This window comes from Urocampus carinirostris, chromosome 20, assembly GCF_059441175.1.
Source record: "Urocampus carinirostris isolate Australia breed hairy pipefish chromosome 20, RoL_Ucar_1.0, whole genome shotgun sequence".
NCBI classification, from domain to species: Eukaryota; Metazoa; Chordata; class Actinopteri; order Syngnathiformes; family Syngnathidae; genus Urocampus; species Urocampus carinirostris.
In genome coordinates this window covers 11,886,570-11,904,800 of record NC_142368.1, presented here as the reverse complement: position 1 = coordinate 11,904,800, position 18,231 = coordinate 11,886,570, and the positions used below count along the sequence as shown (strand labels likewise).

Sequence of the window (18,231 nt, the reverse complement as noted above, 5' to 3'; positions counted from 1 at the left end):
CAGTTTATGGTTGCTGATGTCTTGAATTCACTTCAAATACAAAAATGATGAAGAATTCAATTATAACTCATCAAATTTGAGATACATAGATGGTTTGGAGTAATAAGACCGATGAGAACTGCTCAAACTCACTGCCAAACTGACAAAAAAAAAATCACTGCCATTTATCAGACAATTTTTAGTATGATCTATAATTGCCATTTCAGAGATTACACACGTTTTTTTCCTTTTATTTTCGTACAGGGCTGCACCTCATTATATGATTTAAAAAAAAAAAGGACTTGATTTTCTCAATTGGGGATCAACCAAGTAAGACGATTTACTAGAGTCGCAAAAAAAAAAAAAAAAAAAAAAAAAAGGCGCCCAATTTGACATTTTTTTCCGAGAAGCAAAACAACGTACCTTTTGGATGTGTAATGAAATGTGATCTAAATGTCCACAAGTGCAATTCAAGCAAGGAGTTAATGTCGGTGGCTGTTTGTCGTCTCGTGTTCGGCGCATGTTTGTTTACCGTCGCGATTGAAAAATTGTTTCAAAGAAAATAATACATCAAGCTAAACCGCTCCCATTGTTAGCATACATGTTCGTCTTTTTCTTCTGGTTTGTTTTTTTCTTTGAATTTGATTAAAAAAAACAAAAACATTTTTTTTTTTTTTTTTGTGGAAATCGATAAATGCTAAGATTGCATGGTCGTCAAATGTGACTCGATATTTCCTGCTCAAATGCCAATCAAACACAAGGAAACTCCTGAAATATGAATGTAATGACCGTAAGTGTGTGTCAGATCTTTGTGGACGCTCCGTGTTGTGCTGTGTGTGTAAATATTTTGTGTACATGTTGTAAATACACTTTTGTCTTTGTGTGATGTTTGCGTGATGTCTGTTTTTTTCTAAACTCACAAAATAAAAGATGACACATGATTGGCTGACCAAGGTTTCTTGGGACTCACTATCCTGGGCACAGGGTTGGGTAGGGTTACTTTAACTGGATTACTTTCAATTACTTTTGGATTACTCCAATACCAAATATGCTAATAAAAGACAAAAGAAACTAAATATGAATAAAATGATGACTCACAACACGCGGTAAGCTTTCTCTCCTGCCTTTGATCTCCAGCAAAACGAACATAAAATGCGACAGAAACAAAATGAAAAGAAATCCAAACATCATTTTTGCCGTTCCATGTATTCCGTAACTCCCCAAGCCTGCACAAAATTGAGTCATTTTATTCATATTTAGTTTCTTTTGTCTTTTATTAGCATATTTGGTATTGGACTCATCCAGTTAAAGTAACCCTACCCAACCCTGTCCACACCATCTGTACCACTTTATTGTAAATGGAGTATCCCCATACACCCGTGCTGATTTTAAAGCTTATAAAAGCCTAATAAAATAAATGTAAATAGTTATGTTTTTACATTTTATCATTTATTTATAGCACTAAAGAGCTGGTATTGTTTTGCATTTTCAGGGATATTGTGTTGTTCGAATTTTAAAATATTCAGTGTGTAAAAAGCGAAAATGATCTATCTATCTATGTTCTTCCGCTTATCCGGTTGTTCGTGGGGGCAACAGCCTCAGCATGAAGCCCAGACCTCCCTTTCCCCAGCCACTTCATCCAGCTCACCTGAGGCGTTCCCAGGCCAGCCTGGAGGTATAGTCTCTCCAACGTGTCCTGGGGCCTCCTGCTGGTGGGTTTTGCCAGAAAAACCTTCCGAGGGAGGCGTCCAGGAGCCATCCTTATCAGATGCCTGAGCCACCTCAGCTCACCTTAAGCTAAAAATTGTATTTTACAAAAACATTTTTTGTAGATAAGTGAATCTTTTAATTAATATTTCATGTGTTTTTTAAGGAAACCCCTGCAAAACATATGAAATTACTAATTATTAAATAAATTGGTGCATAATGTTTCATTATTATTGATAATATATCATTACAAAAAAAATCTGAGGAGCCATTTGGGAGACAAAAGAGCCGGCTCTTCTCAGTGAGGTGTTCTAAGTAGAGCTGTCCTCTTTAAGTCATACCATTTGGTAGCTTAGAGGAAATTGAGTCCTGACAGGACTAGTATACCGTAAATTCCGGACTATAAGAGGATGGACGAAAAGTGAGGGGCGGAACAAACGCGGGGTGCCGAGTTTAAGTGGGGACCACTTACGGTGAGGGATAGAAAAGGAAAGAAGAGGGGGTAAAAAGTTGGTTAAAGAAAAAGGAGTTGCGTGAGTAAATGTGTTCATCTGATATATTTTTCCCACCTTTACCTTTGGAGATATACACTTTTTTCCTTGGATTACTTTCAACGGGACCCGGACTCTGCAGGTCTGCATCAAACCTTAAGTACCGGTATCATTTTCCGTTCATTTTGCCGGCTGTGCTTTTTGGACTGTGGACTTTAATGAAGGACATTTAGTTTCAATCGCGGGACTTCAAATCGGGTTTGGGTTAATTTTGTGTTTGTGTTACATGTTTAAATGTGGGCGCATGCGGCTTATATACAGGTGCGGCTTGTGTATGTACAAAATCGGTTTTCCTTTTAAAATGTGGTGGGTGCGGCTTATAATCAGGTGCGCTCTATAGTCCGGAATTAACGGTAGTTATTATATTTTGAAGCCATTTGGGATACTTGCCTCTGTAATTATACCTGCTAACGATTTCCTGCAAGAAGAAAAAAAATCTATATGAATCGGTTCTCAACTTCCGGTGTAAGAGCCAATGTTCAAAAACTGTTTTTTTTTAATTACCCATCAAAATACACAGTATACAAAAATGTATTTCAAGACAAAAGAGCCGGCTCTTCTCAGCGAGGCGAGTCAAAAGAGCCGGTTTTCTAAGTAGAGCTGTCCTCTTTAAGTCATACCATTTGGTAGCTTAGAGGAAATTGAGTCCTGACAGGACTAGTATAGTTATTATATTTTGAAGCCATTTGGGATACTTGCCTCTGTAATTATACCTGCTAACGATTTCCTGCAAGAAGAAAAAAAATCTATATGAATCGGTTCTCAACTTCCGGTGTAAGAGCCAAAGTTCAAAAACTGTTTTATTTAACTACCCAAATACACATTATACAAAAATGTATTTAAAGTCTTACAAGAAAAAAATAATTTCAAATGGATAATTTTCATTAGAATTGTCTATTTACATTCTGTACATGATGCGCTAATGTAGAAACGGAAATACTGAAATGTCTTCGCTCACTCGAGATTCTTACCGTGATTTTTCAAAACGAGGCAAAGAATCGTCATATGAAGAGTTTTTCTGTTAAAATAAGGAACAATGCTGGGAAGTGAATGATGCTTTCAAGTAATTCCAACGCTGAAGTACAAAAAAAAAAACCCTTTCCCTTTAAAATTGCTCGGACAAAAATAAAAGCGAGGCCTTGGTCATAGGGGAGTATCGCATTTGGTGTCCAGGGAGATGCCTGTGGGGGCCTGAGGAAGGTCTGGCGGGGCTTCCTGGGGCGTGTTTCTGGGACCGCAACGGACCTTATGAATAAGGTCTTCCACAGGCTTGAAGTTCAGACCCCTGATGCAGTTCAGACGAACCAGGCCAGCCTGACCCGCTGATGCCATCCATGTGTGCGAACTGAAGTTTGGACTCAGACGCACCTGAAGGGGACAGGGAAGAAGATGAGGACCAGGATGGCATGAGTGGATGTTTGCAGGGACATATTTAGGTTACTGGGGTGAAAGTATCCATCCATTATCTGCACCGCTTATCCTCAGTAGGGTCGCGGGGGTGCTGGAGCCCATCCCAGCTGTCTTCGGGCAGTGGGCAGGGGACACCCTGAACTGGTTGCCAGCCGGTCGCAGGGCACACGGGGACAGACAACCATCCACTCGCTCATACACACCTAGGGACGATTCAGATCGGCCAATTAACCTGACATGCATATTTTTGGAATGTGGGAGGAAACCAGAGTGCTCGGAGGAAAGCTACGCATGCACGGAAAGAACATGTAAACTCCACACAGGAAGGCTGGTAGCTGGTTTTGAACCCATGACCTCAGAACTGTGCCGTCGATGCGCTAACCTCTCCGCATCCGTTTTTGTCACACTCCTCGCTAAATGTTAATGTCTATTTATTTGAGATTGTCTGCTGCGATAGTTGGTTAAGTTGGCAGCTGTAGAGTGTCCAAATCGTAGTACAACGTGTTATTTTTCTGTACTAGACATTTTCCTGCCAAGACCGTTCCCTTGGTGTGGTTTCAGTAGACGGTGGGTACGAAATCTCATTTCTCTCTTCATGCGCAACACTAATTAGATGACAAGGAAATTGGGTCCTAAAAGGAGTCATGGTACCACCGTTTACCCATGCTTCATTGAATTTCTTCACTTTGACATTCAGAGCACTAGGCAGAAATTACATCTTGTCATCACCTGTCGTGAGCCCTCGAGATGATTTGTTTTAATGAAACAGTTGGATTCCTGGTCCGAACCAATCCTAAGCCAGGGAAGGGGGTTTCGCCGGAAGAATAAGCCGTATCATATTGTAAGCCGCAGTGTTTTAAAATGCTGTCGTGCCGCCTGGGGTGAAACTAGTTCAATTAGGTTTTTTTCCCAATATAAGGCCCTTTGCATGCTTAGTTTGCAGTCAACAATTTTTCAAGCCAGGCTAAAGCGAAGAGTCACAAGTGTAGAGATAATCACTCACAACACGTGGTAAGCTTTCTCTCCTGGCTTTGATCTCTGGCAAAACTAACATAAAATGCGACAGAAACAAAATGAAAATAAATCCAAACAGCTTGCCAACATCATTTTTGCCGTTCCATGTATTCTGTTACTCCCAAAGCCTGCACAAAATTTAGTCATTTTATTCACATTTACTTTCTTTTGTCTTTTATTAGCATATTTGGTATTGGAGTAATCCAAAAGTAATTGCAAGTAATCCAGTTAAAGTAACCCTACCCAACCCTGTTACCGACTGAAAGTATACGACTGTAACTGAAAATTAATTATGGATCAACAAAAAACTCAGAGCACATAATTGCAACGCAACGAGCCGGTTAAAGCTAGCTGTTTCTATGATTGCTAGTTTGTTTACAATGGCAGCACCCGCCCCCTGTTTGACTGACACCAAACACCGGCCTATCACAGCCACGCACACAGTTACACCCATTTAACACAGAGCACCCTTCCTAGTCTGTCCCCGCTGAACACAATGCACAATACAACGACATTAATGACAAAAATAAAAATCAATTCATTCAAAAATCTGCAAAGAAGTGAACTAGCAATAACCGAAGTGCGAGGTAGCAAGGGGTCTCTGTACTTAATTTTAGGCGGCGAACAGTCCAGGATGTACACTGCCTCCTGAACAGAGAGGGTCTTTCGTTTTTTGCACTTTTTTGTAGAAGTTGGTCCTACACTAAGAAATTTGGATTGTTGCAGCAAAATCTCGTTTTCCTTTACACCCTCCGACATTTCAAGAAACCCCCAAGAACACCTCTTCTGTTTAAAGTACCGTATTTTCCGCACTATAAGGCTCACCTAAAAGCCTTTATTTTTTCCAAAAGCTGACCATGCGCCTTATAATACAGCGCGCCTTTTATATGGATCAATATTAAGTCGCAAAGTCTTGCAACTAAGGCAAGCAGCCGCCGACTAGATTTTCCCCCGAAGGCAAAGTCGTCCGCGGTGTATGCCGGGATTTATATACCGGCGTTTCATTTCCTAACCAATGTGTCAATCATCATTTGAATCAGTCACTATTGGCTAAAGTTATTCGGAGATAAAGGGGGCGGATCCTTTTGATCATTTACAGGCTCGCATAGGCTAAAGGGGCGAAACAAAGCCTGCGATTGGCTGAAAAAGATGAATGTGAATCACACGTTGGGTTGCACTACGGCATAGAGAAAACATTCTTTTTTACTATTCTGTATTTGTAAATATTTGACTCTCCTGGATTTACTACACTCGCGGTTGTAAGAAGTCCATGGTTATGTATCATTATCAAACGTGATGGCTGCAAGAGAACTTAAGTGAGCTATGCGGATTTATATTTTCCCGGTGTCTTGTTTTAGAACGATCTTGATGTTTCTGTGACGAGTCTATTTTTAAACTCAATTCAATTCAAAGTGTTTATTGTCGTATGCACAGTAAAAAAAATTGTTTCCCTGCACAATAAAATTCTTACTCTGCTGTCCACACAGTTGCCAGCAAAAAATAAAATGGAAACTAAGAAATGGTTGGCATTTCTTGAATCCCAAGACTTTAACCTTCCGAATGACATTTGGAACGATGCATTTGAGTGATTGGTGACATCGTACGGACACTGTTTCCGTACATGTCTGAGACACGCATTTGCTTCTTTGCAAGCTTTCGGAATGTTAAGGGGGGAACAAGTTTGACTGAACTATCTGACCGTTTTCTCGACGTTCCCATTGTAGCGCCTTATAATCCGGTGCGCCTTATGTATGGAAAATATAGGACCAAAAACTATTGTTTGGGGGTGCGCCCTATAACCCGGTGCGCCTAATAGTGCGGGAAATACGGTAAACATCACGGCTGACGGCGTCCACCCCGGGCGACATTTTTCTTATTTTACACATCATTACACACACCGGGAGGACAAAGAGGCTCTTGGTTCATCGCTCTTGAGGTGACTTGATCTTTTAATGATGTGGTGTTGATCTATTTTTGTGTGTATTTACCTTGTGTAGCGAGTTCAAAGGCATCACGTCCATGTTCAGCTTATTGAGAAATTCTGTGTCTTTCATTTTCTTCCATATCGGTCCTAATTTGGTGAAGTGCTTCTGCGGGAGACCAAATTGGTGTAAGTGAGGAATTTCAAACAAATATATGATCACCTGGGAGCCATTCACAAAATCTGGTCATCCATTTTGTAGAACTGCATTTTGTAGACTAGACTAAAACTGATATTTTCCCTTAAACCGCAGGTGTCAAATAAGCAGCCCGCGGGCCAGATCAGGCCCACCAGTGGTTTAAATCCGGCCCGCTAGACAACAGTGAGAGAAGCGCAAGAGGAAAATGAGCTGTAGTTTTAAATATTTCCACCGGATGTCACCAAAGCCGGGTAAAACTTGCAAAACAATTGTGGTAGTATTTCTCCACTCACTTCTTTTTTATTTATTTCTCACTCTTTTTGTTTCTCCTGTTCACTCGCTCTTTCTCTCTCTTTTCTCTATTTCTCTCTCACTCTTTCTTTTTCTCTGTCTTGCTCTCTTGTCTCTAATTTGCATTTTAATTCTCTTTTTTTCTATTTTTCTCTTTCTTTCTCACCCTCTTCCTTTCCCTTTTTGACCTCTCTCTCTCTCTCTTTCACCTCACTTTGTCTCTTTTTCTCCTGCTGACTCTTTCTTTCTCTCGTTTCACTTCTCGTATTCTTTTTACCTTTCTCTTTTTTCACTTTCTTTTTCTCTCTATATTCATTTTCCCCTTCTTCTCCATTCAGATCTCTATTCTGCTCTCTCTTTTTCTCTCACTGTTACTCTGTCTCCCTAGTTCTCCCTATCTGTTTATTGCTCTCTCTTTCTCTGTCCTTTTCTCCCTCTCTCTTTAACTTACTAGTCCAGCCCCCGTGAGATTTTTTATAGCATTTGTGCTGGGCAGGAGGAGCAGGAAGCTCACGGGATCGGAGCGTGGTCGGAAGGCGGAAACAAGTTGAGTAGCCTGGCACCTGACATGGTCGGCGAGCTCATCCTCAGCATGTTGCCTCCATTGGCGACCGTTAATCAGACCATCAAAAGATCCGTGCAAAGGAGATTTGTAAGTCAACTGAGGACACGGTGTGGACACTCTTATTGTGAAGTGGAGGTCGAGGCCCTGACACAATGCTTAGTCATGGTGAGTTACCGCTTCGCTCATCATCAGTTAAGTTTAACTTACTTTTGGAAGAGTTAGGAGACTTTCTCCTCCATTGTAAAAAGTGGACAAAAAAAGTGATCCGACCATTTTCTCAACCGTATCAAGCTTTCTTATTCCACTTTCATTTCAAAAGAAACAGCTCACCTCTTCTTTAAGCTGTACACCAACCATATTGAATGGATGCACGAGATATTAAACAATAAAAACGTTCTTAGCGTGCTAGAGATACAGTGCAGTGTGTATACACAAAAGTATAAACCGAATTTCTTCTTCGGGGTGGATGGTGGATGACCTCTCACAGCACCACATGATGGAAAGAAGCACTACAGCACTGTCCTCTACTCGGAAAAGGCCGCACACAATACAAAATCTAACTTACAGCAATGTGAAGATATTTTTCGACATCCCGGAAAAAAGTTCGTATCGACCGTTTTGCATAAGTCGAATGGTCGCAAGTAGGGGAACGTTTGTAATGGCAAAGCGAAGTCACCAGAAAGCAGTGTCACCATCATTTTTAAGCTGACTTCAATTTCAAGCATTTCAATGAAAATACAAGCACTTTTCAACCCTTAAACACAACAATAAAATTCAAGTATTTTCAAGTATTTCAAGCCCCTAAAATAATAATAATAATAATAATAATAAAATAAAAATAAATAAATATTTAGGAAAAGTAGTTGGTGAAAAGCAATACGGGTATATATTTGAATGAATATGACAAAGTTCTCAAGTCTTTTTTGCATGCATCCATCCATTTATCCATCTATTTTCTTCTGCTTATTCGGAGTAGGCTTAAAGGGGCAGCAGCCTCAGCAGGGAATCCTAGATGTTCCTATTCGCAATAACTTCATCCAACTCAAACGACAGGATCCCGAGGTGTTCCCTGGCCAGCCTAGAGACGTAGTCTCTCCAGAGTGTCCAGGGTGTTACATGCCCGCAACACCTCCGAAGGGAGGCGTCCAGGAGGCATCCTGATCAGGTGTCAAAACGACTTCAGCCGACTCTTTTAAACGCGAAGGAGCAGCGACTCTACACTGAGTCCCTCTCAGATGACCGAACTTCTCACCCTATCTTTAAGAGCCCAGCCAACCTGAGGCTGATAGTATCCAAGATCTTTTTGTTTCGGTCATGAACTCTGGGTCATAGATTCAGTGTAGGAACGTGTCACGAACCAGGACAGGAAACAAGAAGCAGAACCCAATCGCGTAACGTTACTCACAGTTTATTGGGGAGAAGAGAAATGAGTGCACACTCGATCCGGGGATCGTTGGTCGCGGAAGTAGATTGCTCGGAACGAGGAAATGGTCAAGATCAAGCAAATCGGGGTGAGAACATAAGAGCAAAAAACACAGGCAAAAACGGGGATTCACAGGTTTGGCCAAACAAGGACAAAAACACAGGCAAAAACGGGGATTCACAGGGCTAGACGTATGTCAAGAGAGTTTAGCAGGAGTTTCGCAGACGCTGCTACACCAGGCGACTCAAAGACAGCGTTTAAGTAGTCAGGGAACAATATGTCAACGCGTTTCAGCTGGAGTCCATGGGCGGGGCCAATTGGGTGCCGTGGCAACCGTGACAGAACCTGGCGCCACACGACGGGGACCAATTGGGCGCCATGGCAACCGTGACAGGAACGAAGATCGACCAGTAAATCGAGAGCGTTGCCTTTCGGCTCAGCTCCCTCTTCACTACAGCAGACTGTTGCAGGGTCCGATGTCAGTAGACGCTGTACCGTCTGTCGATCTCCTCTTCTAACCTACCCTCGCCTGTGAGCAAGACCCCAAGATACCCAAACTCCTCCACTTGGGGCAGGATCTCATCCCCTACCTGGAAAGAGCATGCCACCCGTCTCTGGCTGAGAACCATGGTCTCAGATTTGGAGGCGCGAATCTCTCAAGTGAGAGCTGAAGATCATGGCCTGAGGAAGCCAACAGCACCACATCATCTGCAAAAAGCAAAGATGCAATGCTGAGGCCCCCAAACCAGATCGCTTTCATATCACGGTTGCGCCTAGAAAATCCTTCCATAAAAGTTATGAACAGAATCCGTGACTAAAGGCGGCCAACTCCCACTGGGAACAAATCTGAGTTACTGCCGGCATTGCTGAGCAAGCTCTGGCACCGGTCAAATAGGGACCAAACAGCCCGAATAAGACTGTCTGGTACCCTATACTAACAAAGCACCCCCCATTGGGCTCTTTAAGGAACATGGTCAAATGCCTTCTCCACAAAACACATGTAGAAGAAGAAGAATTTACTTTTATTGTCATTCTTGTGCCCATGCACACAGAACAAAATGTCGATACATCTGACCCGCACAGTTAAACTGTAGCGAGCCGATGTAGCCGCAGCCGAACAGGGCGCCGCCATTTTAGACCCAACTGCTGTGTTGGGAGTCATTAGGTGACCAAACCCCCCCAATTCCAACCCTTAATACCAAGCAGGGAGGCATTGAGTACCAATGTTGTAAGTCTTAGGTATGACTCAGCCGAGGCTTGAACCAGCGACCTCCCAGTCTCGGAGCGGGCGCCCTACCCACAAGACCACTGAGCTAGACTGTATAGACGAACTACGATGCACCCTTGAAGACCCTGCAGAGGGTGTAGACCTGGTCCACTGAGTGCTTTTAAACATGTTTAATGATTTTAGTACCTACCGAATCATTGTCCCTGTAGTGAAGGTCGTATTTCTTCTTGGTTTCTTCGTATGAATCGTAAATTTGCTGTTCCCTTTCAGGTTTCCCGTCACCGTCATCTGCTCCATTCTCCTGCTTCTTTTCCACTTCTGGTTCTTCCTCTTTAGCGTCTTCGGTGTGAAGTTCCAAACATGTGAAATAGACAGGCTAAAGTAGACAAAGAAATGTAAACGAGCGTTTGAAAAACAAAAATGTGCTGAGGCTGACTTACAAATCTCCTTTGCACCAATCTTTTGATGGTCTGATTAACGGTCGCCAATGGAGGCAACATGCTGAGGATGAGCTCGCCGACCATATCAGGTGCCAGTACAGCGTTCAGCCAATCAGAGTAAGAGATGGACTGTGACAAGGGGAGGAAGTCATTAGACTGGAATAAAAAAGGCCCATATGAAATACTGATCTTAAATATTAAGGGGACAGACCCAAACGGCGGTCATCTGGGGTATAGCAAAGAAAGAGTGCAGTTGATGGTCATAGTAATGGACTCCATTTGTGTAGTTGCTGAAAAAAGACGAAATGTTTAAAAACATTCAGTAATTATAGGCACCCTGGTTTCCTCCCACATTAAAAAAAACCTGCAGTTTAATTGCAGGTTAATTGGCCAGTCCAAATTGTCCCGAGGTGTGAATGAGCGAGTGAATTGTCTGTCCCTGTGTGCCCTGTGACTGGCTGGCAACCAGTTCAGGGCGTCCCCTGCCCACTGCCCAAGATGGCTGGGATGGGCTCCCTCACCCCCGCGACCCTACTGAGGATAAGTGGTGCAGATAATGGGTGGATGGATGGATAGAGTCTTACAGATGCTAGGTATGGGCTGCCAATGGTACTGTTATTCGTTTGAAGGTATCCAAGCTCAAATGAGTGGTCGATACAAGGATCCATTACCCTCTAGATCAGGGGTCTGACACTCAATTGATTTGGGGTGAAGATGGGCCACAAAGAAGTTCTGCTAAAACTGTTTTCAAATCTTGTTTTTTTTTAAATTCCCTACACTAAATAAGATTACAATAAGAATCAAAATGAATCAATTCATCATAAATAAATCCATTATCCCCTAGGGTTGCACTTACAATACACCTACAAACACATAATATGTATATAACGTATATGAGACGAATAAAAAAGGTATTTACGAAGCATAGGCGCCGTCCTGGGCCCACATTAGTCCGGTTGCACTGACGGGCCAGCAGATCTCATGGATCAGAGACCGTTTAAGCGATGTGACCGGGCCGTAGAGCCTGCGCAGATCCCAAGTCTTCAAGAGGCGGTCCTCCCCGGCCGTTACCACAAAATGTCTGACGAGAGACAAAACTGTTTCTTGACAGCAGGTCGGCAATCGGCGGGGATGCGTTCACGGCCTCGCGATCTCACCTACTGGCTGGACAGAACGCCAGCGCTCGTACGGCGTGATCGTGCGCCAGGAAACATTTGTACGGGAGCAGACTGGGGGGCTCGTTTGCGTCCTGGACACGCAGTAATGGAGATTTGGTGTTTAGGTCCCACAGACCGACCATACCTTGACCAAGACAAGATAAAAAAATACAAGTAAAACACGTGGTAAACCCACCATGAGATTCCCTATGCTATTAAAGGGAAGAGTGTATTAGATTGTGTCTCCTAGTTGTTAAAAACATCTTCATTCATTTGATATACAGTGGAAGCCCGGTTTTCGAACGCCTCTCAGTTCCAACAAATCGGTGTCCGACCAAAAATTTCGAGAAATTATTGCTTCGCTGTTCGTTCAAAAAAATCGGAGTTCAAACGCCGGTGAGTGCGTACGCTAGGGTGCGATGCTGAGCGGCGTACAGGTGTTTTAGCCCCTTATTATGCCTCCGAAGAAAGTCAGTGCAAGCAGCAAAGTTGCTACAGGTGAAAAAAGAAAAGTAGTGCGTACAACTATTGAATTTAAGAAAGAAATAATAGCCAAATATGAAGGAGCTGTGCGAGCGCCTTCTGCTGACCACCACAAAGGTAAGAAATCCTATTCATAAGATTACGATAACGCGAACGTACGATTAGCCTGGGTAAGCTTTAAGTTTACGTTAAACATTGAGGGTGTTGGAACGGAGCCCAACATTGAGGGTGTTGGAACGGAGCCCCCTTTCCAATGAACCGCTCACCCCTTGTTGTGGAGACCCGGGTGCTAAATGACTTGTAAACGACCTGATTTATTTATTTTTACGCGTTCATGTTAGCGTAATCTTTCGTACTTCGATTAGCCTGGGTTAGCTTTATGTTTACGTTAAACATTAAAGGTAAACATTCAGGGTGTTGGAACGGATTAAAACAATTTACATTATTTTTAATGGGAAAAATGATTTCGGTGATCGAACAAATCGGTTTTCGAACAGGGTTCTGGAACGGATTATGGTCGACAACCGAGGTTCCACTGTAAATAATAACCAAAAGTATTTGAATAATAAATAAAAGTGCATTTTAAAAAAAAATAATCTTGTAATTCTTGGGGATGAGCTCCTATTTTTTCTCTTTATAATATTGGACACCTGGAAAGGAGATTACATAGGATGGTAGTCATTATTTTCATTATTATTCTTTGTTGTCCACATCATTTTCACTATTGTCCAATCATGTTGCTGTTCTTTGATATCCACACCCTTTAGGGTGATTCTATTTTTGTAACTAAGGTATTCTAATAAAAACAAAGGGCTCGGAGGGCTGCGGACACTGTATCTTGCCAACGCCAGGTCCATTAGAACTGATTGGAATTTCTTATCTAAGGTTTGGGCTCAAGTTCCAAATCCATTGATGTCTTCTCTCCTTATTTTTCATGTTTAGCTAATCTTTTGGGTGGGGTCGTATCCCTTAACCACTAGGGTCGTAGGGGCACCATTTCCTGTGGTGTGTCATGGGCAAGTACAACCTAGTGGCGCCCATCCCTCTCCAGGGCAACTTCTCAAATACCCAAATAAATTAAAAATGGCACCCATATGTGACATTCCTGCCTGAGCTTTTCTTGTCTTAAACCAGGGGTCGGGAACCTAGGGGTCGCAAACCACATATGGCCCTTTTCATGGGTACATATGGCTCGGAGATAAAATAGAATATGTGCAATTACTTGATGTATTGTTACACAGAGCCGGTTGTCGCACGTGCGATGCCGAGTCAATACAAAAAATTTACAGGGTCCAGTCCAGTATATAAAGGACACAATTCAACTACAGTATACAGTCAAGATGTCACACCAACAGACCCCGTTTTGGCTGTAAATCACTAAATAATTCTTTATATAGAATCTCATTAAACAATCTGAGTTAATTGTTAAGACACTACATGATGATAAGACAAAAAAAAAACATCCAGAAGCTCTAGCAAAGCACCTGAGGCAGTTTGATTGGGTAAGCGGTAGGATGGCCGGAACTAGGCACACACTCCTCCTCTCCCAGCGCTGTCTGCACTGAAGGTAGATACTTTGGTATCGTCATTTGCAGTATTTTGTGACATTTCTAAAGAATCACTTTGCTTGCACCTTGTTTTGGACTAATATTTAGGACAAAAATGAGCCTTAACACTCGTAAGTAACTGCAAGAGGGAGTCAAATTTTAAGTGGATTATTTACATTGATATGGGGCACAGGCTTTGACATTAGATAGATAGATACTTTATTCATCCCCGCAGGGAAATTCACACTTCCAGCAGCATCCCTGCGCTGCAGAACAAAACAATAATAAAGCAAAAAGAACACAATACACAAATACCCAATGTGACGTGTTGATACCCAATGTAGCGTGTTATATAGAGTATCTAGATAGTGCTACACAGAATACACACTGCAATAAAATACGGTAATATGCAATGTGGGGGGTGTGGTTTAATATGGGCCTTTACTCCGCCGGGTGGAGTTAAAGAGCCTCATGGTATGAGGAAAAAAAGATCTCTTCAGTCTGTCCGTGGTACAAGACTGTGACATCGTTATTATAATTTCATAGATTTTATCAAATCAACCAACTTCTTACAGTGAAATGAAATGTGTTGAAGAATTAGAGATTGTCTGGAAAACAGCTTTGGCAGTTTTGTTGATTTTTTTCTGAAAATATATGATATGGCTCGCCCCGAAACTAAAAAAAAATTACAATTATTTGGATTTTATGGATCTTTGGGTCACGGCGGCGCATTGCGTGTGCGGGACAGTTCTAAAGTCTTGGGAACCTCCTGTGTGGGTTTAAATCCAGCTACCGGACTTCCTGTGCGGAATTTGTATATTCTCCCCATGCTTGCGTGGGTTTTCCTCCCACATTCCAAAGACATGTATTTCAGGTGGATTGGCCGGTCCAAATTGTCCCTAGGTGTGAATGAGCGAGCGAGTTGTCTGTCCCTGTGTGCCCTGCGATTGGCTGGCAACCAGTTCAGGGTGTCCCCTGCCCACTGCCCGATGATTGCTGGGATGGGCTCCAGCACCCCCGCGACCCTACTGAGAATAAGCGGTGCAGCTGATGAGATGAGATAATGGGTCAAAAAGCTTCCCGACCCCTGTGTTAAACAAAAGAAGGGAAGAAGGACGTGCTACCGTCATAGAAGCCAAGGGCGATGATGTCATGTGGTTTGATGGGCAGCCAGTCAATGGCCAGGACCTGGCCGCTCTGCTGCAGGCGAGGAGCCTTTAAGGAGCCCAGCTTCAGGGTGACCACTGGATCGGGCTGCGAGGTAAGAAGGCATTAGCGAGGACCTCAACAGAACTAGGGTGGAGGTGTCATCAAAACAGGAGGGCACACTTACCTTGTAAATGCAGAATGGTTTGCCACGGTCATCTGACAGGCAGAAAATAATATTTCGTCACATGTTGAGAAATTGAAGAATGTGCCATAAACTCCAGACTACAAGCAGCTAGTTTGATTTATTCTTTTTTTTCTGTGGCGGGAAATACAATTTGCCCAGCAACAGTAGATCAATAAAATGAATGAGTAGTTCACAGTGAAATGGTGTGAAAGTGGAGGCCCAAGCAGGAAGAACTATGTATTTGTATAATCCATAACAGGAGGTGGACGGTACTTGAATAATGACTACATACTCACGATATTTCAACAAATCAAGTCCTTAATTTATACAGCCAAATTGTACCGCAGTGGAAGTAATCTACTAAAAACACTTCTGTTCTCTTTTTGTCAATGTCAGGTCGCTGGAGTTTCCTTTAATCCTCAAAAAACAATGACAAGCGAATGCGATTTGTTCTGTACTGCGGTAACCACCAATGACAACAGCACATAGCCCATGTCTGTGTTGCAATCTGTAGGGCTGCGTATCGAAAAACAGCTTTAAATTGGAACTGGTTCCGCAGTTAAACGATTTCTTTGGAATCGGTAGTAAAACTCCATTTCAGATTCAGATTGAGATATACTTTATTGTCATTCTTGTACACATGTATACAGAAGGAAATGTCGATAGATTTGACCCTCACAGTTTCCTTGAATGTTCAGATATAAATATGTAGTATTGAGTTGGAGTATTGAAATAATAATAAATAATATACTAAATAATTATAGCTATGAGTACTATACAGTAGTGCAAAGAGTGCAAGAGGAGCAGCTGAGCAGCATATGTGAAGATGTGGTTCCACTATCGATCCTGCTGGAGTGCGAACATAGCAAACGAACGCACCCCAATGCAGGCTCAGGTGACGTCGATCCACGTATTTGTTGTGGCTGCTCGACAGAATCATATCAGCCGGGGAGATGTCGCCGACTTGCAGTAAACGGTCAAAGGTGTTGTTGTATTTCACTCCTAAAGCCCATGCAGAAATATGCCATACTTGCAAAAAAAGCCATCTCAGCAAAAGGGGTTAACACTACAAACATGCTCAAACACCAGGCTGGACAACATGGCATTAAACTCAAAAGAATGCAGTGTGTTTGAGGCGCTTCAAAGACAGGACAGTGTAGCCACAGCACTAAACAACCTAGCTAGCCTGCTAACGGTTAGCTAGCTACGTTAGCTAAGTTCTTAGTCGTGACAGAAGGTTAATTTAGCGCCACTGTGTGTATCCAGTCTCACTTCTGAATACATTTTTTTTCATACATGTAATTTAGATGACCCGATTGGCAGTCAGAATCGGGCTGCAGGTAGCCAGCGTGCTGCTGCAGGTACAACAGAGGCCCCTCGTCCAGTCCAGCCCATCTATAAATTATTTTTATATTAATAAAACCTTTTGTACTTATTTTTCCGCAGTGAGGATCGATAAGAGAATCGATAAGGAATTGGATCGATAAGCAGTGATCGATAAGGAATCAGAATCGCTAAAACCTTATCACACAGTCCTAGCAATCTGGCACTATTCTCCTCAGTAAGGTTGCCTTGGACCGGTGCTCTTGAAATATAGGACTCAGATTTTACGCATCGCAGCCCTTATTCACAAGTACCGTATTTTCCGCACTATAAGGCGCACCTAAAAGCCTTTATTTTTTTCAAAAGCTGACCATGCCCCGTTTCCCTGCACAATAAAATTCTTACTTTGCTGTCCACACAGCTGCCAGCAAAAAATAAAATGGAAACTAAGAAATGTTTGGCATTTCTTGAATGATATTTGGTGACATGGTACAGACACTGTTTCCGTACATGTCTGAGACACGTATTTGCTTCTTTGCAAGCTTTCGGAATGTTAAGGGGGTAATAAGTTTGACTGAACTATCTGACTATTTTGTCGACGTTACCATTGTAGCGCCTTATAATCCGGTGCGCCTTATGTATGGAAAATATAGGACCAAAAACTATTTTTTTGGGGGTGCGCCCTATAACCCGGTGCGCCTTATAGTGCTGAAAATACGGTACATGAGCCGAAAACATGCGACGTAAACAACTTGCAGTAGAGCTGGAAACGGCTTCAAGTGTGTTGGCGTTCTGCAGCCAAAAGGCATGATGCCAAATTCCACACGCAGTTAGCGCCGGGTGTGCGGCAGGCTTAGACCGTGCAAATTGTACAAATACAATAATTAAGTTTCGTTCTTAAATTTGAGCGTACGGCTGCAAATCGGGAATTAACAACCATTTTTTGGACTGATGTGTGAGCAAGACTGATAGGACAGGGAGAAGAGCAGTGGAAATTCAGGGAAGCTAACAACTAGCCCTGCAATGCATCTTCTTTGTCATTTCAATTATAGATCGCCGTCTGATGGGGGCAGAAAAAAAAAATGGAAAAGTCAATTACTCTGAGGCCATCTTGCACCCCCTGTCTTTTACTACTCCCTCTCAAACGACACCGTTTTTTCCTGCTCCTCATAATAACAACAACAACAAAGTAACCTTATAACACAGGAACAAAATCATTGAAACAGGTGGTTCAGAGTACTACCGTATTTTCCGCACTACAAGGGGCACCCCCAAAAATGTATTTTGTTGTTTATTTGTCATACATAAGGCGGATTGGAATACGAGGTGTTCTAAACTAAAACAACAATACGGGCTATCATGTAATTCGTGTATAACCATAGTGTCAAAGTCATTTTAGCTGGGGGATACATGCCAAGAAAATAAAAATCTCACGAGGGCCATAGTTGTAGATAAAACGGAGAAAGGAGAGCAAGAGAGAAAACAAGAGAGAGTGAGAGAGGGAACAAGAGTAAGAGATAAATAGAGAAAGAGAGAGAAGTAGAGAGAAAGAGAACAAGAGCAAGACAGAGAACAAGAGAGAACAAGAAAAAAGAAAACAAGAGAGAGAGAAAATATATATAGAAAGTAAGATGGAAAAAAGTGATGTGTATTTCTTTCT

At 42.4% G+C, this 18,231-nt stretch overlaps 1 protein-coding gene across 3 annotated transcripts in view; it reads right to left on the bottom strand.

Moving 5' to 3' along the window:
- Positions 1-3,012: 3,012 nt before the first annotated feature.
- gtf3c2 (general transcription factor IIIC, polypeptide 2, beta) overlaps positions 3,013-18,231 on the bottom strand; it is a 37,580-nt gene continuing 22,361 nt past the window's right edge. For 2 of the 3 annotated variants that reach the window (XM_088325519.1, XM_088325520.1), the window contains exons 12-20: positions 15,249-15,280; positions 15,040-15,169; positions 11,886-12,030; positions 11,648-11,809; positions 10,940-11,018; positions 10,729-10,857; positions 10,479-10,664; positions 6,650-6,751; positions 3,013-3,605 (exon numbers count right to left, since the gene is read on the bottom strand). In XM_088325519.1, the coding sequence (XP_088181645.1) occupies positions 3,381-3,605; positions 6,650-6,751; positions 10,479-10,664; positions 10,729-10,857; positions 10,940-11,018; positions 11,648-11,809; positions 11,886-12,030; positions 15,040-15,169; positions 15,249-15,280 (1,190 nt within the window). In that variant the 3' untranslated portion in view covers positions 3,013-3,380. Of the gene's footprint in view, positions 3,606-3,649; positions 3,851-6,649; positions 6,752-10,478; positions 10,665-10,728; positions 10,858-10,939; positions 11,019-11,647; positions 11,810-11,885; positions 12,031-15,039; positions 15,170-15,248; positions 15,281-18,231 lie in introns of those variants that run through there. The other variant, XM_088325521.1, reaches the window with a different exon arrangement.